The sequence below is a fragment of the Tinamus guttatus genome, unplaced genomic scaffold (genome assembly GCF_059628265.1).
Source record: "Tinamus guttatus ecotype Peru unplaced genomic scaffold, ASM5962826v1 Tinamus_guttatus_pri_ptg000643l, whole genome shotgun sequence".
NCBI lineage: Eukaryota > Metazoa > Chordata > Aves > Tinamiformes > Tinamidae > Tinamus > Tinamus guttatus.
In genome coordinates, this window is record NW_028289177.1 from 782,997 (window position 1) to 805,146 (window position 22,150).

General features: G+C 48.7%; 2 protein-coding genes across 2 annotated transcripts; one reads left to right on the forward strand and one right to left on the reverse strand.

The window, feature by feature from the left end:
* Positions 1-5,446: 5,446 nt before the first annotated feature.
* PGPEP1 (pyroglutamyl-peptidase I) lies at positions 5,447-15,405 on the reverse strand. The gene is made up of 5 exons (XM_088535704.1): positions 15,329-15,405; positions 12,628-12,680; positions 7,088-7,204; positions 6,362-6,594; positions 5,447-6,019 (listed from the first exon to the last, which is right to left on the reverse strand). Exons 1-5 carry the CDS (start codon positions 15,360-15,362, stop codon positions 5,827-5,829), a joined length of 630 nt encoding a protein of 209 aa, XP_088391830.1. The 5' UTR covers positions 15,363-15,405; the 3' UTR covers positions 5,447-5,826.
* A 553-nt stretch (positions 15,406-15,958) lies between these two features.
* On the forward strand, positions 15,959-21,833 carry LSM4 (LSM4 homolog, U6 small nuclear RNA and mRNA degradation associated). Its single transcript, XM_088535718.1, has 5 exons — positions 15,959-15,978; positions 16,058-16,099; positions 16,175-16,273; positions 18,721-18,904; positions 21,316-21,833. The coding sequence occupies exons 1-5, from the start codon at positions 15,976-15,978 to the stop codon at positions 21,402-21,404; spliced, it is 417 nt and encodes a 138-aa protein (XP_088391844.1). The 5' UTR covers positions 15,959-15,975; the 3' UTR covers positions 21,405-21,833.
* The last annotated feature ends 317 nt before the right edge of the window (positions 21,834-22,150 follow it).

A 22,150-nucleotide genomic window follows, 5' to 3' on the forward strand; every position in this document is an offset into this window, starting at 1 on the left:
CAAACCCTTGAGGACGTAAAGCACACCACGAGGCCGAGTTAAACTCTTTATTTACTTTGAAATATCAGTTTAAATTTTCAGTTACAAAGTCCAGTCTAGCAAGAGCAAGCTGAAAGTATGTTAACGGTCCTTTATTACACAGCCCTTTTGTGACCCACGGGATTGTTTGGTTTTACAAGGCACTGCAAGAACACGCTGAGAAGAACAGAAGACCTATGGATTGGAAATTGTAGCTCCAAGAGTCCTGATGAGCACGAGGCCGCCGACACCTGAGATACCCAAACGGACAAGTGTTTAATTCACCACAATTAACAAAAAGGGGGACCCCAAGGGCGGAGCGAGGCTATAACATGCAGAACCATGTCCAAACAAAGCGAATACAGTTAAAGGACGGGCAGAATAACCGTAAAGAGTTGGGCCAAACTAGCCAACAGTGACGAGCAGGTAGCAAATATTCCGCTTTTACTTTGCCAGGTCTGAATGTGTTTCAGAAAACGCTCCAGAACTCCCTTCAGAGAGTCTCTAAAGAGCATGACGTGGGTCAAGGGGACACTGAGTAAGCTCAGCAGTTTCTCCCCATGATAAAAACCCAGTTTTCCACCCAACAGAGGGGCGATCGGCTCCTCTATCCCCATCACTGCCTTGCTGCTTCCCAAACATGAGCCCAGGCCGGGACAAGGCACTCCCTGCTCCATCCAAGTAAACATCTGCAGTCCAAAACCTGGTGCAACATAAACCTGAACGGGTATTTAAGTAGCACGGAGTTACTTAAGGGCAGTGTATAAGCCTCATTTCCTATATCTAATTCCTATTTATTGGGAGGCATTTTGTTCTCTATTTTATCTCTATTTTTGTTCTCTATTTTGGCCTTAAAGTAGACCAAGCAGAAGAAGACCTCAGGTTTCAACTAATAACATAAAGAATTAACAATATTCTCAGCTTTGTTTCTACTTCGCAGGTTTGACGAAACTGTCCTTTAATCACATCAGATACTAATCAGACATGAATATAATTTTGTTAGGAAAAAAGTGCATTTTGTACTGCAAAACATTAGGGTTTCTGGTCCAAAAATAGCAAATTCATCTACACTAGTTGAAATGTGTACTTACAGCATCAATTAGCGATATTTTCACATTTTATTTGCTAGCATGGATAAACCAAGTCTCTGCAGCTCTGAAATTCATTACAATACTATTGGATAACATATTAAAGTAAATAAAGGAGACAAGAGGAGGGAAGTTACTCTGTGAAAGTATGTTCTAAGCCTACAGATCCATTGCTAACAATTTTAATATCTGTACTGCAGGATGAATTCTGAAAATCATAATTAAAAAGATACACGATTGAACTTCCTATATCTAAATACCGGTTTCCAGTCACTTTCCAAACACCAGCACTCGCTCTCGAAGCAGCTTAGTGCCATAAATTGCATGGTTAGAGAGTTAGAAACACCCTACAAGTTAAGGAGAAACACAAGTCGCACCTAGTTAAACCATGATACAACATGGTGAAATCGTAACAGCTGGTCTAGCCTAGCGCTAGCTCTTGGGTTAGTCGGGAATTCCCAATTCAATTCATTTACATATAATTATACCCTTCTTGGCTTTAGGAAGCTCTTCCTACTGCAATTCCTTCGATACATTTCATAAGAAAGCCTGCATGCAAGGTCAACGAATCCCACACTCAACCCAATGAACATTATTCTAGTGTCCAGAGAAACTTTGCAGACTCTTAAGCTTGTACAAACCTTTCCTTAAGGAATATAACAACACCGGGAGTCTGTGCTGTCCATCTGCAAGTCCGCAGGCCTGGAAGCTCTTGGATTCTCACTCCAAGCATGTCACGGGGTGGCACAGCCTGGAATAACATCCTTTGCCAGCTGATTGAGGCACTAAAAGGTTAGATATTGCCTGCAAGGACAGACACGCTGCAGTGCGAACGCTACGTCTAAGGGAGACCGTCCAGGCGAGCAAACACGAGCACGGAGCAGGGCTTCCTACCCGACCTACCACAGGCAGCACAAGCCTAAAGGAAATGAAGGTAAGGTGACATATTAGACCAGATGAGACCCCCAGCAGAGCAGGGACAAGCTGCAATGCTTGGAGGTGGCACTGGGTGCAGCAAACACCCTCCCCGTGTCCGCAAGGAGGGGCAGGGAGCTGCATTCCCTCCACATTCCCACCTTGTCTCCCGATTTCCCTCGTCATCGGGGTGAGGGCAGAACCACCGGCCCCTTTCCTAGTCCTAAACTCCTCAACATCCTCCTTGAACAGTCAGTTCCTCCTTGAAAAACCCTTTAAGCTGAACCGTTCCTGGCTGCAGCCCCATGTCACAACCACACTCAGCACCTCTAACCATCCTCATGACTTTTCCATCCTTTCCCACTACTACCACGTTTAAGAGGAAGCCATCCGATTGGGAAACACTCCAAATAATCACGGACTGTCCCACGTGCTCTTAGCAATCCTGACATCCTGCTCAAAAGCAGAGAATTTCTGGACAAAGGTCAGGCACAGCCTCAGCAATCTTAAGGTAGGGAAGCTCTCAAACCCACAGGATCTTTCTCCTGTGTTTCATAAATTATGGAACATGGTAGGACACATGGATTACCGTGTCCTACCTCAAAGGAAATATCTCCTGACATCACAGTTACCAACTTATGAAGGAGTTCAGAAGGATCTGGAGTTCCTCAAAATCCTCCGCAGCATTTAACAGCTGAAACAATTAAATTGTCATCAACAAACTTCACCCACTCATTAGCCAATCCCTACTCCAAGCTGTTGGCAAGCACGTGGAATGACATCAGAGCCAGTACAGCGGAGCCTCCCTCCTTCTCTCTTCTGCACAAAATATTCCCACACCCCGTTCTCAGGGAAGTGCATTATCAGATCCAAGTTTGCAGTCACAGGATTCCAGGACATTATCAGTGTTTGCATTTTATACATTGCAGCAGTAAACTAAACCTGAACTTCCTACACTTACTCACTAGCACAAGAGTTCTTGTGGTTGGCAACAGGTCTCCCAGTCAGTGCAAATTAGCAAATTCTATTTATTGATGAGCTGGAAGAGAAGGCAGATAGCAAGCGTTACACCAAACATCAGCTCTCTGAAGCTCTGCATTGTTTTTATGCCATATTTCCAAAGAAAATATGCAGCTATAGGAAAGACACAATGAATAAATGATTTTAACAGAAAAAAAAAATTAAAAAGTATTTAATTTAGGATGAGATTAAATAAAATTAGTTTAATGCCATTTAAAAGAGTTTCACTATACAAAATATCTCTACCACCAAGACACCCTTTACAAACACAAACTCTGATGACTAATTCTCAAGAACAAAAAAGATTACAAAATAAATAACGTTGCCTAACAAACTGATCACACGGAAGCGTCACGAAAGCAGACTAGGAAGAAACACAGTTTACAGTGACCCTCAAAGCAAAGTATTGCTGAAAATGAGAAATTTAACACTGACACGCAGAAGGTCAACTACTGCAGTTCTTCAACACACAGAAGTCACCGAAATGAACCCGGATTTTTCCTTTGAATGGCAGGGAGGACCAGAGACTGGCTCCTGGTAGAGACGTTTATTGGTAACGGAGCACAGGACTGACCAGGGATCCGCCTCGGATATCAGAGGATGACCCGGGCGCTCAAGCCGCGACGTGAACCGGGTTTTACTCCACTTTTACTCCGTCCAACCAGCCCTTGGGTGGCCACTCAGCACCTCGTGTCCACGGTTGCCTTCTCACCTCACTAAACTGTGAATCTTCCCCTCCCATTTTACTCACAACTAGGAATATCACATGTAAATTAAACAGAGTTACTGAAAATTACCTAAATCAATTGCTGAACTCAGCAGAACACACGAATTATTTCTTTTTTAGAAACTTTAGCAGCTAAGATACACCAATGACAAAAACTTCTTACTAAATAAAGGAATAAACCTACAAGAAGATAAGTACTTTAACTATTTGCAAAAATGCGTCAATTACCAATATTTAAACAAAACATTAAATATAATAAATTACTAATCAGAAAGCCTGCCTGTTTGCTGACAATCTGACAAGTGCTACTTTATATCTGAATGCAAAGGAGAACGCTCACTTTGAAGGCAAATCCTTTTGATAGAAAGCACAGTAGTATTTTGCTTGGCAAGCCAGCAGTACATCCAAACACCCCCCAACACAGCCCCCTTCGCACAGCCTGCATCCTCTCTCCAGAATTACAAGGAGAAATGGCATTTTCTTCTTCACTAAACTTCTACTGGAAAACAGCAAGTTAATAAGCAGCTCTCACTGAGAGATACTGTAGCAGAATCACCCGTGATTAGAAAAACTAAAATGATATTACAAGTTTCAAAATGTTGGGTTTTTAAATATATATATATATATATATATAATATTTGTAAAAGTATTAGAATCAAAGTACAGACCGTCTCCTTTAAGTGACTCCTTAATGAGACATCCTGGTCTTCAATTACTAATTTTATTTCTGTTCCCACTATGACATCCTCTTGCTTTCACTGTAGTCTTGTAATTCGGAACCAAATGATGCTCCTAGTGTATGGAGCTATTAGAGTCCTGCTCATAACCTGCATGCAACTTTTCCCAAATAAACTACTTGGAAAATCCACACAAGAAGCAGCGTTTCACACCCTCCCATTGGGAGGGGGCACTAAAATAGCCTCGAATACTCATTCTAGGCAAAACTCCTAGTTTTCAAAAAAAAAAGGCTGGTTTACAGAAACTGGGAACAGCTCTAAACTTAGAGTATTTGATTTGAATGAATATTCTTTAATCTACATGTTAGCATATTTATGCCTATAATAAATTCTAAGTTGCTACCTTGATTTAAGTTAAACATTACTCTTCATCTAACCTCTAACGAGAATGAAAATTTATAACTAAGGAAGTTATAAATTACTCAACCTTCACCTAAAAATAACAGCTAGCACCATGAGTCTAGGATTAAGATCTCCTGCAGAGAAAGTGGCCTTTAGCAAAGCTATTTAACCGCTAATGATTTGCTTTATACACGTACGAAACAATGTGTTTTGTACAGGAGGTATATGGTTGATTTGAGTGAGGAAGGTGGCATCAAGAGCATAATAAAAAAAGACATTTGGAAGTATTTGGCGCAAGTTAGGTTCATACTGGGTACAAAATGAACCCAAAACACATCCCTCCTATTTGCAGCTACCGGTTAGTCAGTACATTACAGAGAGCCCTACTAATATTTGGACATTGCGGGGGCTGAGAAATCAGTGCCTAAAATATTTTTTGATTTTAGCAAAGCAATTTAGAAGACTCCTTGTCTCCAAGTACCGTTTTACGGTGGATTAAACCCACATTGTTTGAACTATTTTCAGTTATATCTTTACAACTACAACTCGGGTCCAAGAGGAAAATGAAAACAAAATGAAAGCAAACCTTTCAAAAACTAGTCATTAGAAGATGGTTTTATCAGTTCCCCACACCTGAATGCCAAATCCTCATGAGAAAACTTCCATCTGTGCTGCATTTGACTGGTCAGTAGCTGTCACTTGACTGACCCATATGCTTTGGATAAAGCAAAGCAAATATACTCCAGTCACTTCAGAAACGAGTAGTTGTGGGTGTTTAAAAGGAGAGATTTTGAATCCTTTGTTGCCTAGGCTGAAATGCACATATTTGACAAAAAAAATGTCAATTTCTAGAAGTGGAATTTTCATTTTTGAAGTCTCCAATTCTTGTTCTGTACGTTTCAGACAGACCGTCTTCCCCAGTACTTCTGTAGCAGGGAAAATTTTGGAAGTGCAATACTAAAATAGCTTCTGCCCAGTTTCAGTGTTCGTGCTGGCAATTGATTTTTTCATCAGAATGCTCCAAAACATCCAGCATTTCTTCTATTATAGCCTGTAGTGCCCGGCCCAGCTGTTCGGCAGTATATGGTTTTCCCAGTGGAGGTACATGAACAAAAGCAGACCTCCCACGGCTCTGGTACAAGGAAGTATAGTAAGTGAAGTCACATAGGTATCTGAAATATAAAAATAAAACTTATTTAGCAACAAGTAACAAGTACAGTGTGCAACTGCCTGGCAGGACGAACTGTATTCTTATCATTCAGCATTGCATCAACATCCTGCAATAAAACGTGATGTACAAGCCACATATTGTCAGTTGGTTAAATTGCTTTAATTTAACCTAAGACTACAAAACATTAGAAACTCTCCTCTCCCACATGACAGCGGAGGAACGTGTGGAATTGCTGGCCCCACTGGAAAAGCACATGAATCACATGGGCCTCAGTGAGCTGAGCATGAAAAGAACATGTTCTGCATCCTGAGTCTATTTTCCCCGTTGATTATCCATCCCATACCTGCCCGCATCCTTAGATATAGTGACAGTGACGTCCAGCTCCAGGGCTGAGACTCTCTTGCAAACTGTGTCCATGTCAATAATGGAATCGATGCACTCGGGGCCGCCCTCGACGCAGCACTGGGAGCCTGGGCAGAAGCGGCAGTTGTCTAAGCCTTTGTAGCCCACATTGTGGCCACACTTCTCCAGAGTTACAGTTGTAGCCATACCCGAAACACCTACATGGACCACCAGCTACGAGAGAAAAGAGACAAGTTAGATCAAACAAGATAGAAAACGGTGCAGAATCAAGAGCCCATCATTCCCAGTAAAATACTGATGAGGTTGCTGCAGGAATTGCCAGTGAACTCGTGGGTGCAGCACAGAACAATTCTGCTGATTCCACTCCCTCCCCAGGCTAAGTTTCACTCACGGAAAGGTGAATGTGGCAGAATCACAGCAAAACCCACTGCTGGAAGAGCCACGGTGGCACAGACCGAGCCGCCCACACAGCCCTTTGCAGCAGCCACTTCACACCAGTCGCTGCCAATAAAGAGACCACTCTATTCTGAGCTATAAAATTCTACAAATTCAAATGTCCTCGCAACAACAACAACAACAAAAATCTAATGAGGGATTACAAGTCTAAACACACATTAAAAAATGTGACTTCACATTATACTCGTTACTGTAAGAAGGACAGATCTCAATCACTTGTTCTGTCTTTCGCCCTCTTCACTCTACTCACTTGTGGACTGTGCTTTTTCCATAATGCAGGAATTAGCCTTTGCACAGTCTGATATTCAACCGGGATTTCATACACATGCAGATCCACATCATCTCGCAGTCCTAGTTTCTCCAGTTCCTAAGAAGATACGGAAATAAAATTCAAGATGATGAGACACAAATTCAGCAGAGGATATACTTCTGAATGGCTTTTTTTTTTTCTCCAGAAAAAAAGGTTTTTCTACCCTTCTACCTTTGGACAGAGAGGGTTTGCTGTGGGGGACTGGTATAGGCTTATATTACAGGTTAAATAACCTTATAGCCAGCACTTGCAATGCCTTCCTACTCCCTGAGGAGCCAGGAAGAGGGAGCTATTGGACTAACATCTCTCCAAAGTTACAGAGGAAAGGGGGGTTAATGCTGCTATTTAGTTCAGCTGGTCAATACAGAACCAAAACAGTTTTCTACATCATACCCTGCACTGTCCTCAAGTCAAAAAAAGAGAGAAAACATAAAGGAGGAAGCACAAAGGCATCTCCTGCACCTGTGTTAACAGCCTTCCCACAGGACCCTTTGTTTTGTTCCCACTTGTGTGCAACAAAGAAATCCACATTCAACTGACAACAGTTACCAGCAATGAACACACAAAAAGAAAGGGCTGTCTACAATACTCTTAGAAATACTTTTTTTTTTTTTTTTTGGAAAGAACTAAATAATATATAAAATCGGATTGGGACAATTACATTTGTAGTCTAATTTGCTCTCTTGCAGGGTTGCTGCGTTGAACAGCAAGTTTTCATGTTTGTTTACACATAAATAAACAACAACTCTCACCTCCAGTTAGCAGGAGTAAAAGGCAGATTGACTGCAATTCTCTACAAATATTAACAAACACTGCTCATAGGAAAAAAAAAAAACAATAAAACAGAAGCAATATTGGTACACCCTCTGCAACATATTTGTTTTTATTCTTATTCTGGCAGAATCAAGAGATAGAAAGCAGCTACTTCCAAAATAGAAAATGGGCTTCCCTCGCTGGCTTTCCCTACACTATCTTACACCCTGTACTTAACTTTGCAACATTACCTTGTACATTTTTAGTGATTCAACTAATGCAGTGAACTACTACTTCTCCTGCAAGGTTGACTGCAGTCATGCCCTGAAACCATCCCGCCCAAACGAGCCGCAAACTGAACCAACTTCCTTAAAGCCTGAAAAACAAAGAGTCCGTTAAATATCTTGCACACACTTCTTTAGTGCAAGGAAAGACGGAAGAAAAAAGGATCTTTTTTTCCCCATTCTTTTCTGGCAGAAAAGAATGCCGTTTCATTCCAACATGCACTAAAGATTCTCTAGATCCAGCATATGGTCTTGAACATTTTCCAGCTTGAACAGTGGGATAATTATGTTTTATAGGAAAGGGTAAAACTGTAGATCACTCGCTGCTTAGTTACAGAATGCAACAGCAGCAGTAAATGTGCCTCCCAGTGCACTGCCAAACAGCCTGATCTGGTCCTTTTTCTTTTCTCCTTTGCTCTTCTCTGGTCCTCATCTTGCTCTGCTCCCTTCTCCCCAGCACAGTTTCAGGTAGATGCTTGCTCATTTGGTACTTCAGACTTGAAAAGTCTAGCCCAGAATAGGACTTCATTAGAAGGGAAACTTTCTGGACCTATCAAACCCCAACTTTCAAAACCTGCAGGAAACAATAAACCCCCATGGTCTAAAGCCTCTGAAAAAAAAAAAAAAAAAAAAAAAAAAAGATGTTCTTAAGCTAAATCCTCAGAGGAGCTTCAATCCTGTGTTTGTTTAGGAACCTTGTGCAGGTCTGCACTAGGAGGCACCTTTCCACAGCAAGTGCTTTGGACGTCATCCTTGCCAGGTTTCAGTAGCATCTAACGCTAATTATTTTTTTCCTCTAACCACAACAGTAAACTTTGAAAAACTTTACAGCTGCTTTTCAAGGCTGATAACTGATGGTGAATGGCACTAAAGCCAATAACCCCAGCTGGAACCATCCTATACCTTTGCCCTCTCCAGGAAATGCAGCAAATATATTCTCTTCATTGAAGCACCTCTGCTCTTGCAGCTCTATTGCTAAGTCTGCATTTTAGTTAGAGTTACCAGCAGGAGCTTTTCATGAGCTGATATTCTTGCGGGGCTTTTCTCCTCCCAGACCCAGGCCAGTTGAAAAATGCAATTCTACCCATGCCAGAAGCTGCTTTAACTGCGAAGGAGCTGCATGCACAGCAAGGAACTAGCCTGAAACTCACATCCAGAAGCAGCCACAATTGTCTTCCTGGGTCTCAAACAAACCCAGCAATGCTAAAAAGTGCCAAACTGTCAAAGGACACTTTAAAATATGCTTGAATTATTAAATTAGCTCCATTGCAAGTTCTAATCCTGCAGTGAGTCAAGAGCTCCATTTTTATGCAATTCTTAGGCTTTATTTCCCTGTGAACAGAGCTTATACTTGCAATTTTGTATTACGAAGTGCAGATTAGCTATTTTCCATGAAGCTTACCCTGTTTCAAATTTTATTTTTCACTAGGTTTAAAATTCTTTTAAACCAAAGACAGTTTGAAGTTCGGGAGAAGAGAGCATTCAAACTTGCATGGACATACATCGACAGGTCCATGCAATCTGTAGCAAGATTTAAGATAACTAAAACACGCAGAAAAGACAAGAGACTTTCACAGACCGGCAGATAGGAGCAACAACAGTGATAAATCACTTGCTCCGGCTCTGAGGGCAAGCCTGGTATTAAAGGCTTGCTGTATTGATTAGTGTCTGGCACACACAGACATTCATTACCAGAGATGGATGCTAAGTGATGCTTCATCACATCTCCTTTACACAAACCTGCCTCCGAAACGCTAGCTAGTTTATGTGCTGCATTAACCAAATAAGTAGTTTACAAATTAGAGCATTTAAATACTAGTTAGCCTCCTTAGAAAAACTGCAGAATGTTAATGGGAGGGAATTCATCATCGCTTCCCAGGAGCGTGAAGCGGCTGCTGAGGAGGAATTGGGGAGATAAGAGTTTATCCAAGTGCTCCCCTGCCACGGCAGCCAGGCCGTCCCCGTGCTCCGCTCGCAGACGCCCTCGACGCAGTTTTACAAGTTCTCGGCGCTCTTTTAACCAAACGCGGCCAACACGCACTGCCCTTCAATAATAAAGATGTACTCTGGCCCCCAGACAACTTATTATCCACAGGCTTGTATACCTGACAAATATAGAAAACCCAACGTGTTTGACCCATTCCCTGACCCCGCCACAATGGGCTTCTTTGTGAGCCTTTAATATCCTTATCAGGTCTGTCTAGACACCCTGACAGCAATTGTCCCTAGTAATGCCAAACGCACCCTGACCTCGCTCCGCGGCCTCCGGCTCGGCCAGAAACCCTCGGAGGGGACAAACACAGGGGCCAATTAGTGTCACCCTCCATGGGATACACCTGTGTGCGCCCCGGCCGCAGGGCTGCTCCGAGCGGCTTCTCCAAGGAAAAGTCTCTCCCAAGCCAAAAAAAGCGCAGCGGGAAAGCCGGCCTCAAGGGAAACCTTGTGAAGTCTAAATGACGGGACTAAAAGCATTAAAATCTCCAAACATTTAACCTTAGCATCATCAGAATGTGATGGCAAATATTTAAGATGCTCTACATGTTAACCACACGTTAAAAAAAAAAAAAGAAAAAACAAAAAAAGCCCCACTTACTTTTCAAGAAATCCAAGTAACTATACTATAAGTTCACTGCAGACAAAGGAAAAAGACACACACCACATTCGTGTTCAATTTAGAAAGTCATATCAGACCAGGAAAAAAAAAAAAAAAAAAGGAGTAGAAAGAAAAGAGAATTTTATCCTGAGGATGCAGGATAATAAAAGATGTAATAAACCAGAACTAGCTTAGCCCTAAAGCTAGGAAGGATTTGCAAAGATTGTTTAATTGATTTTTCTTCTATTAAAATGCAGATCACACTGTCTGGGATTCAGAAACTCAGACACGCCTTTGTGTCCCCTCCGCTCCATGCAGTCCCTGTCTGAAACTCGCACAATGCCCCCCTCGCATGTGCTCAAAGACATGCTGTTCCTTTTTGTCTGGGCTTCCCCGCGCCCAGACGCGCCAAGGAAAGGCAAATCCTCCACCCTGCCCCAAAAGTTTGGGTTTGGAGCTAGAATCTAACACAAGCTGCTAAACAGGGCTCGAAGGAAGACCGGGTTCAACACGGCAAGGCTCACGTCAACTGCACTTTTCTATTTACAAACACCTGCAAGGCCATACGCTGAATTCGGAATTCAGGGGATTGCTCCATCCATCAGCAGCACGGCCAAGCAGCCGGTGCCCCGAGCTGAGGAAACAATATGCAATTTCTCTTTCTACAAATTAGATATCAGGTCTGTTCTCGTGAGCAGCATGTGGACACTCACTACTCTCTCTGTCCCAGAAGCACGACAGCCTTTTTTGTACCTTCTCTAGAAGCAGTTTGTTTACAGCAACTGATCTGAGTGAGAACAAACCAAATCAATTAGGCGCATTGCTACATTTTAATAACAGGCTGATTTTTGTCATATGCACAGCTTGCATTTTCCCCCAAACTCAGGCTGAGCAAATCCTAACTCCAATACACTCAGCTTCCAAAGGCTCAGGGAGCCAAAGGTTCAGTCTTTTTGTACCAGCCAGCGCATTAGACACCCGGACATTAGTGGACTGTAATTGATTATAGTTGTGATTTAATTTAAAAGCATTCCAAAGAAGATATTAATCTCAGAGCTCTGAAGGAAAGAGAGATGTGTTAGGGAGGGAGACAGATTTAATTCCCTGGGCAACTGTGCTAAAAGGTAGCCTTGCATTGCCAATAGTTTTGTCATAAACCACATCCAGAAGGGACACAAATAAGAAGTGGGATGATGTGGCAGCACAGGCCCAAGTGCAGCTCAAGCAAGGTCCAGCTCCACGGGTTAGTCACAGAATTACAGAACGGTTCAGGTTGGAAGGGACCCCTAGAGATCACCTAGTCCAACCCCCTGCTCGAGCAGGGACACCCGGAGCACGGGACACGGGGTCGGTTGTTGTTGCTTGCTTTGGGGTCAGGGTCCTGAAATCCAGACCCAAACGGGACCGCTCTGCAACGCACTCGACCCCACAAGACTGCCACATATGATCTCATTCCAGATGTCCAGCTTAAAGGTTAACTAATTTGTCCAGATTCAAGTTAGAGCTGAGAGAAAAACATAAAGTTCCTTATGGGTTTGTTTTTGATTCTCTACAGGATATTAAGTCACGGATCATTCCAGCTTTTCTCACACTTGACTCATACAGAGTTAGCCTATGAATTCTTTACTTGCTTTAGCTATATTAACTCAGTCTCATTACATTCTACTAGTTAAAGGATTGTTTTTGTTTTCTAAGAAGTGAATAAACATTAGCCATGTCTCCATCTAGGTATCTGGAGCGAGCTGGTCTCGGTGACAAACAGCTTATAACAGACTTGCAAACCAAAATCCGTAATGGGACGTTATCAGCCTGACTCTGTGTTTTAACCTGCAAAAATTAAGTTTTGTTACCTGAACTGCAATCCAGCTGGCATTGACAGCATGTTCTCCAAATGGACCAAACCCTGAAACAGAAGCAAAAACTCAGTGACAAAGTCATTCTTACAGGTTTGACTGCACACTGCAAAGTGCTTTGCACTTGCCTGTTTTATACTTGAAAGACAAGCCACTTCTTACAATACTCAATTCTGATTTACTTCCCACCTCAGTATGAAACAAGAGCCTTTCACAAAGAGGATTGAAGTATACACCTTTTATTGTGAAGCAAAACAGCAGCTTGCCTCCAAAGAAAACTTGTTTTCCCCATCACACAGGGGCAAGTGTATTTTTTTCCCCCTTGACCAGGTTAGAAAAACTTATTAACAAGTTGGCTGATGTCATAGAACAACAACCATGATCGGATTTTCCATTCCTGACCGTTCCAGTCCACAACAGCTGCTTCCACAAGTACGGACAAGTCTATCTCAAATATTTCTGCTCTACTTGGAAGGTCTTCACCAAGATCTCTATTAGCATCGGTTCTGCTCCAGGAGGAGGTAAACAGCACATTGCTGACAGCCTTATAAAAACACTCACCGTGGCTAAATTTCCTAATGAATAACTTAGAGTTAACTAGTAATCCATAACATCTTTTCCTGAGCAAGCACACAAAGGTTAGGTAATTTATCTGGGTACAACATCGATATGCTTTAATTTAAAATGTCAGAGTTACACTATGAGCCTAATGCAATTAGAAGACATAAATTTTGTCTAACTTGTGAAAGGATCCGAGAGGGACTACCAATATTATATGACACGTTAATGGGAACATGCTATTTGCTATCAACAGCAAGCTAAGCCTGAGGCTACGCTGCTCACAGCCACATAAAGAATTTGCCCAGCAGGGGCTCATCAGGAACTACATTTTTAAGGAATTCTCCCACTTTAACCCGTGCCGATATCTCCTCCAAATTAATCTTCTTAAGTTTTCCACTTCGATCAAACATTGGTGTGCTTTTTATGCTCTATGGGCAAACCTCCAATATAATTAAGATAATCAACAACCACAGCATAGACTAACAAGGCTAACAAACAAATGACTTTGCAGCTGCTTGCACAAGTCAGGGATGGACTAAGCAACTTTCTGGAAACAAATAATCACAAGTCTCCATGCCTCCTTCCTAAGGAAATGGTAATTGTCATATTAAAAGGAATATCTAGAGCATCTCTTTCTAACAGCTTCAGCTACAAAGGAAGTGCACTGGAAGGGTGAAATTCTACAGGTGTCCAAACACGCGGCACAACCGTCCTGAAGGCAAATGTGAACTGGTGCAAACAGCACAAAGGGCTGTCGCTCCTCTGACTCATCTTCTCTTGTCCTTTTTTTTTTGTCTTTTACAGAAATTAACCAACTTTGAGGGGTCGCATCACACTCGACCGAGCGCTCCCAGGAGCTCTGCATCCACAACAGGGCCCTCCCAGGCTCATTAGCAGTAAAGCAGCTGCCGGGATCGTTATGGGATGTCCTTAAACAGTTCTAAAAAAGACACTGCACGTAAATAATACTTATCCTCAGCAAGCATGCATGCGGAGCTGCGAGGGAACACAACCCCGCTGACAACTTTAAAAAGGGGAATTTAGCGTGACATCTATGACAGATTAGCAAATAGCAAATACGGGCAGAGCTGACAAGATAACTGCTGAATTTTAGGAACAAGACTTCCTACGAAACCAGGAGAAAAAAAAAAAAAAAAGAGCGAAGCGGTGCAAGCAGCAGGGTATTTACTGACGCAAGTTTTCTGTTTAGTCACTGCTGAGAGCAGCCACTTAGCACCATATTCCAGGTTGGAAAAGGCAGGATTTGCCACCTGCTCCGTGCAGCCGCTCTCTTGCCTGCGGTTAAACGCGCTCCGGTGCGTGGGCAGCGAGGAGCCCCCCGGCCGCTCGCTATTCCCCCGCGGCCGCCCCCGGAGCGCTCCATGGTTCCAAGTTGCTCCCCATTTGTCACCGCCTTCCCCACAAATCACGCTGCTCCCTTTGTACCCTTGGAACCGCCAGCTCGCGAGGGCCTCCCGTGCCCCCCTCCCCGGCCGTGTTATCCCAATAAGAGCGCGGGCTGCGCCCGGGGCTCCCGGCTCCGCACGGGATCGCTCCCGTCTTTCCCATGGGATCGCTCCCGTCTTTCCCCAACACGCAGGAGCGTTGGCGGGTGGAAGCCCCCAGCATGGAGCAGCCCCCAGGGCATCCCCCCGACCTTGGTTCAGCCCCCTCAGCTGCCCCCAACCACCCCCCTTTCTCTTCGGGGCAGCTCCCCCATTTACCCCCCTCAATTACCCCCCAGGGCAGCCCCCTGCCCCAACCCCCCCCGCTGCCTGCCCCATAACACCCCAACCCTTCACTTACCCCCCCCCCCCCACAACCAACCCCCCGTTACCCCCCAGGGCAGCTCCGACTGTTCCCCCCCCATTCACCCGTCCCCCAGGGCTGCTCCCCCCGACAACCCCCAATTACCCCCTACCCCGACGTAGCTTCCCCATTTACCCCCAGCTCCCCCCTCCCTGGCTGCCCCACAAGACCCTTCCCCTCCATCTCGGCCCCCGGGCTCCCGGTCGCTCCCCCCGGATTCCCGGTCGCTTCCCCCCGGGTTCCCGGTCGCTTCCCCCCGGGTTCCCGGTCGCTCCCCCCGGGTTCCCGGTGGCTCCCCGGTCCCCCCCGGTTCCCGGTCCCCCCGTACCGGTCACCACCACCGCCCGCCGCGGCCCCTCCATGTCTCGCTCCGACGCTGCCCGCGGCCGCCGCGCTCTGAGCGCCGGGCCCCGCCCCCGCGCGGCCCCGCCCCGCCCCGCCGCCCCCGGGCGCCCTCCCGCTCCCGCTTCCGCCGGAAGCCGCCGCACCGGCACCACCGGCAGCCCCGGGGGCGGGGGGCGAGCGGGCGGCCCCCCACCCCGGGCTGTGGGATCGGTACCGGGAATGTGCCCCGTCCCGGTAACAAACGGGCAACCGGCGGGAGCTGCTTAAACGGTGGCGAAACTCAGTGTTTTTGTCACGGGGGGATATTACGGGACTCCAGCATGGCGGGCAGGGGACACCGAGCACAGCGCGCCGGTACCGGCAGGGGCCGCGGGGCACTCTGGGTACGGCGGCGGCCGCCGCTCGCCTTGCAGCACTGTCGTGAAAGCGAAAGGGCCGCCCATTCCCCGCGCCTCACGGGGCTGGGGCGCCGCTGCGGCGCTTTACGGCCGGGCCCGCACTCCGGGCGCTGATTGGCTCCGCCGGCGCGGTGCGGCGCTCTGATTGGCCCCGCCGCCGGGGCGCCGCGCGCTGATTGGCCCCGCGCGGCGGCGGGGGCGGTGCGAGCGGCGCGGCGGCGGCTCCGGCACGATGGTGAGTAGCGGGCGGCGGCGCGGGGCCCGGGCCGCGCGCGGGCCCTCACCGGGGCCTCGCGGCTCTCTCTCTCCCGCAGCTGCCCCTGTCCCTGCTGAAAACGGCGCAGAACCACCCCATGGTGAGTGCCGGCACCGGCGGCGCCCGCGGCCCCTCCCGGCGGCTCCGTTACCGGCTGACGCCTGGTCTCTTGCAGCTGGTGGAGCTCAAGAACGGCGAGACCTACAACGGGCACCTGGTGAGCTGCGACAACTGGATGAACATCAACCTGCGGGAGGTCATCTGCACGTCCCGGGTACGGCGGGGAGCGGGGGATCCGCGTGTCCTGGGAACGGGGAGGATCCGCACGTCCTGGGTGCGGCCAGGAACCGGGGGGGGCGGGATCTGCACGTCCCGGCTACGCCCGGGAACCAGGGGGGATCCGCAAATCCCGACTATGCCCAGGAACCAGGGGGGATCTGCACATCCCGGCTACGTCCGGGAACCAGGAGCAATCCGCACATCCCGGGTACGGCAGGTCCCCCGGGGATGCCGGGGGCATCCACACGTCCCGGTGCCTCCCGCTGCTCCCCAGGACCCGTCACCCGTCCCTTTGGGCTGCCCCATCCGTGTCCGTGCCCCAGGGCCGACCCCCGGGCTGTGCCGCCCTTTGGAGAGGTCATCCTGGTGGTCCCGGGCGTGGGCAGCCCTTGCTGGATGCATCACGGAGGTTTGTGTTCCCCAAAGAACCCCCTGGGAGCGCGCGGAGCCGCTGCGGTCCGTGCCGGGGCTGCAGGAAGCGCCGCGCGGGGCCCCGTTCATCCATGGGGGCCGTGGGGCGCCGGGCTGCCCCCGGGGACGGCGCTTGGCCGGCGCCTCGAGGCAGAGCTGGGTGTTGGGAGCCTCCTCGGTTACGTGCAGGCGGCAGAGCCGGGTCGCCCCGTCCCCTCGGGTGCTGCGCTGCCCCTTAATAGCTTCCCCGGCTCCTGCCCTGCACGTCTGCACACGAGGAAGCCCCGGGAGCCGGTGGTTTATCCGCCCCGGGCTTGGCCGGCGCTCTTGCCATCGGAGCTGCGGAGATTGGGATCTGCGCACGGGGCCTTGACCTTGCCCAGCAGTGCCCGGTCTTGTCCCCGAGCAGCCGGCGCTGCAGCGGGGCCGTGCCGGCGGCGGCGGCTCTGCCCCGCGACGTCGGGGGCCTTCGGCAGGGAGAAACCTGTTGGAAGAGACCACATCCTCCAAAACCTCTCCGCAAACCCTGCGGAGCAGTCGCTCCGTGACTGGAAAGTTCTGACCCTCGTATCTGGGGCGTGTTACCACACACAATGCGACAGCACAGAGATCAGGTCGGCGAGGCCTGGGGAGGGTCTGTGCTGGCCGGGCAGCGGCGCTGGGGCCTTTGCGGGCAGGTCTTGGCCCGTGGCAGGACAAGGAGGACGGAGGACAAAGCCCTGCCGGCGCTCACGGCACAGGTAAAGTTGTCCTTTAGGGGCTCCTCTTTGGGATGGAGCTTTCTGTGCTCGCTGGTGGCAGCAGCAGCGCCTCAAGTTCGCAGCCCTGGGGTCGCCCACGGCTGTGTCTGCCCTAGCAGAAAAGCCCTGGCGCTTTGTGGCCGCGTTCCTGCCCCGCTGCAGCGCCAGGTGCCTCCCAAAGGGCAAAGGCTCCGTGCGAGCGGCGGTGGCGGCGGTGGCAGCGGTGGGGACGGCCGCTAGATGGCCCGGAGCGGTGCCGTCCCCGCCTGGGAGGCTGCTTGTTTACTCCGGAGGCCGGAACGAGGAAGCAGGGAGCCCGGCTGGATCCTTTCCTGCACCCGGAGCCAAAGCGCAGCTGGGAGGATCCGAGGCAGGGTGGGGTTTGCTGGGTGGCTTTTGAAGGCTGTTTCTCTCTGTCCCGTCTTGCGCGGGATGGACTTGTTTGCGCACGCAGAGTTGCCCCAAATAACTCCCGAGCCGGGACCATTTTCTCCCCAGGGAAGGGGAACGTGTTGAGCCCTCCGTGCCGGGACGCTGCTGTGGGGCCTCCTCCCTCCTCCTGGTCACACCACGAGTTGTTGTCGGGCTCCGATGGTCCTATCCCCATCCCGCCGCCCTGCAGACGTCCCGAGCCGGTTAAACTCAGTTAAACAACTAACGGACAGAACACACGTATAGGGACGACCGTCTGCTTCACAACTTGGCACCTGAGGACCGGTTATTTTGTACGTGATCTGGGAGCTCCTTGTTTTCCACAGTTCCTCCGCAGCTGGTGGGCACACACCCCGCGTCCAGCTGGCTCCGGATACAGCCCTGCTGCTCAATCCACACCCCAGAGCAGTGAGATATTTAGGTGACTCCCAGCCGAGGCTTCTGGAAAAGAAATCTTTCCGGGCGTGCGCCTTTGCTGGGACTGCGTTTTGTTGTGGCAGTTGTGTGTGATTTACCACGTTTGCCTCTCTGGTCCCACTTTCAATTCCCTTCTTATGAGAGAAGCGAGGAGAAGGCCCTGCTTCCTCCGCCTGTTCTTTCTCTGTGTTCTGCTAGTGTTAAAAGCATTTGTGGAACAAACTGAAACTTCAGGGTATGTGGCTAAATGCCCTTTCTGCTCCCGGGTTTTAGGGATGGGTGCTTTGGAGAAAATCCATTTTTGCGCCTGCATATGGATAACGCTGTCAGAAGAGGTCGAGTAACTATCACACTCTCCAGAACTGATAGAAATCCTTGGATGCCAAAAAATAGTATAAATATGTCTTCCTGTCCTCAGCCTAATGTTTTGTTTCCCTGCCAGGATGGTGACAAGTTCTGGAGGATGCCCGAGTGTTACATTCGTGGCAGCACCATCAAGTACCTGCGAATCCCCGATGAAATCATCGACATGGTGAAAGAAGAGGTGGTGTCGAAGGGCCGCGGCCGCGGCGGGATGCAGCAGCAGAAGCAGCAGAAGGGCCGCGGCGTCGGAGGGGCTGGACGAGGTAACGATCCTGCCCTCTCCTCCCGCGGGATGAGGTGCCGTGCGGGGGACCTGCATTTAAAAGTGCGAGAAGCGGTTGCTGCTTCCCGGCTCCGCGGAGCTGGCGCGGAGCCGCAGCCGCCTCCGTGCGCGATGTCGCTGCGCGAGCGCGGAGCCAAGGAACACAAAGGAGGCGACGAGGGGAGGGCCCTGCCCCGCTCCGCGCTCGGCTCCTTCCCTCCCTTCTGGCTCCGTGCGGAATATGGGCTCCAGTTTGTGTAGCTGAGCAGGCCTGGGGCACAAGCAAATGGCTGTTTTCTTCGAAAATCCACGGGGCCCTGGTGGTCACAGTGGTGGAAAACATCATCTTCCCTGATAGTTGTGCTTCTGATCTTCTGACTTGCCTTTTTTTCTATGTATTTTTTAATTATATTCGAGGATTTATGTTCTTCCTGCTCTACACAAATAATTCATGTCTCTGATACGAGGGGAGGTAACCACTTGTGAAGAAATAGGTCACAAAAACAACCCTTCCTTCCCCTGTCCTGCTGAAAATAGGTTGTCTTGGAGTGCTTCAGTTTAGGGGTATTTCTGTCCCCTCTCCTTTTTCTTTTCTCTCTTTTTTTTTTTGCCAAAACGGTTCTCCAGGAAGCCTGAAAACCACTTCTCTTCTTTCCTGCTTGTACCTCCTGCCACAGCCTTGAGATTCGTTTTGTGGTCGGCTCCCTGGGCCCCTGTGCCAGCCTCAGGGCTGCTCTTGGTGCAGGATTTGCCTGCAGTAGGAGCTCCAGATCCCGGGCTGCGACCAAACTGGGCTCAGCCCCAAAAACTGAGCTCTAAAAGGAGTCCTGGGGCCTGAGCCAACGAGGGGCGACGTCTCTCTGGACTCCTGGTAGGACAGCAGTGACCCACCGGGGCTGTCCCATCACATGGGGACCCGTGAAGGCCCCGTTTCCACCTCCTGGGACTTCTAGAGGGAAAAACCCCTGTGGTTTCTGCCGCCCGTGCTGTCTCAGCGCTCTGAACACGCACAAGTGACCTTTACAAATCTGAAGGCGCCTTTATTTTCTTTCCCCTCCTTCCCTTCTCGTGTCCAAGGCTCTTGGCGGAGCAGCCTTTTGGACAGGGTTGTTTGCAGAAACGTTGCAGCTGCGATGTTTTCTCTGCTGCCGGTGCTGTGGAAATATCCACCTTGTGGACGCAGCGCCGGGCCCTGTTTGAGGCGGAGTTCCCCGCTGTTTTGATGTGCAACTTAAATGAGCTGATGGAATATTTTAAAGGGAAGCTTCGGCATTTGCTAATTAGCTAAAAGGTTTGGCGCTCATTACTGAGACATGAAGGGGAAAAAAAAAAAAAAAAAAAAAGCAGGACAATTTGGCTGGGAGGCCGGCAGGCAGAAGTAGAGCTATAATTGTGCGCACAGTTGAAAGGATTATTGTTCTGACACTGGTAATCCGTCGTCTTCTGAGTTTGGCAAGCCAAGAAGCAAAAGTGCTGTGGTCGTTTCTCGGCTTCTCTGGGAGCAGTCGGAGCTCTGAGAGCATCCCAGGGACTGCAGGGTTAGAAGCATTATTATTATTATTATTATTTGTATTTTTCCTTGTAGTTTAGGCCTGTGGTCTGGGCTTAAGAAGAGCATAGGGCTCTAGAGCAAAGTCTTCTGCCTGGAGCAGGCGTCCTTTGGGCTCTGCTGCTTGTGCTGTGGTCACTGCGGCGGCTTCGCAGCCCCTTTATCAGCGACGCGCTGAAATAAACCTCGCAGTGACAGCCCAGGACCAACTCCTGTCCATTCCCAGTGAACTTACCCAGCTGGGAGAAAGGGGAGAGGGAGAGTTGCAGCTCCCAAGGCAAACTGGAAGTCGCTGGAGGTGGGTGGATGCCCATATGTCCACAGAGCCCTGCTGCACCCTCGGTTATTGGTGCCGTGTCGCGGCGTCCGGCACCATCTCTGATGGATCGCTCTGCCCAAGAGCCAGGCGGGCACAGAGCAGGATAGATTTGGTGTTTGCAGCTGAGTTTTTGCGACTGAGTCACCCTCTCTGGTTTGGTTTCACAGCTTCCATGGGACGCAGTGCAAGGGGCTAACCCCGCTGCTGCCAGGTGCTTCGGCTCAATTAAAAACCCAGTAGCTCTTTCTGGGTTACGTTCTTCAAAATCGGTAAACATAAATTTCTGACGATGGCACAGCTGGCTGGCAGGGTGCACGTGAGCAGGGAAACTTTATGGGACCCGCCGGTGTGCAGAGATACGTTAGGCACCTAGAGAATAAACTGTGGGGCTGGCAATTGGCAAGGGGAGAGTCGAAAAATCCTGCCAAAAACTGGAAAAACAGTTTTGCGTTTGGGCAGAGCGTGGTGGTAAAGCTCTGAGTGGCTGGGAAACACATTCTTACACCTGTTTTTCTTCTTTTTTGGGTTTGTTTTTGCCCCTTAGGTGTGTTCGGCGGCCGTGGCCGAGGGATTCCAGGCAGCGGAAGAGGCCAGCAGGAGAAGAAGCCGGGCAGGCAATCGGCAAAGCAGTGAGAAGCCGCGAGCACCAGGGACGGTGCTGGGGAGCCGCTTGGTTCTGTCGCCTCGGGGTGGCTGTGTGTTCAAAAACATTAATTTTCTGGTCTTTAGTCAGCTACTCGATGCCTGAATCATGTCGCTTGGAAGCCCCTCACGGTCTAATCTGGTAAAGTGAAGTTCACTTCTAGTCAGAAAATCTGTAATTGGAAATACCTAAAAAAAATCACTTATGGTGAAGGACCCAACTTCTGTCTTCTCCTGAGAATGAAAGTGCTGTTTAATTCTTCAGGGTCACCAGGTTTAATTTAGTGTTATCCTGTACAGTGTTTAAAGAACTAAGGCAAACACTTTCTCAGGATGGTTTGTTTTGTTTTTTTGTACTTGAAATTTGGGGAAGCTGTTGCATTTGTAACAGAGGCAAACATTTTGATTTAAAAACACCGAGCTCGAGGATATTGTATCTTTACATGAGGAGTCTTAAGAGTTCTTTTTTTAAAAAAAATCTTTTAAAACCGTCTTCTTTCTGGCTGGTCAGTTCTGTCTCTCCCCCGTGCTGCGGAGCAAGGAGGAGAGTTTGGGATGAGCGTCGCGTTGGCCTCTCCAAGGGCCATTTCCAAGACAGCTTCTGAGGGTTTCTCAATTATTATATTTCTCCTTTCACTTCAGATTAGAAGTTTCCTTTAAAGGAAAGGGGGTTTATGTCTCATCGTGGAAGGATAATGTGCCCCTTATTCTTCACTGCCTTTTTTCCCCCTTTTTCC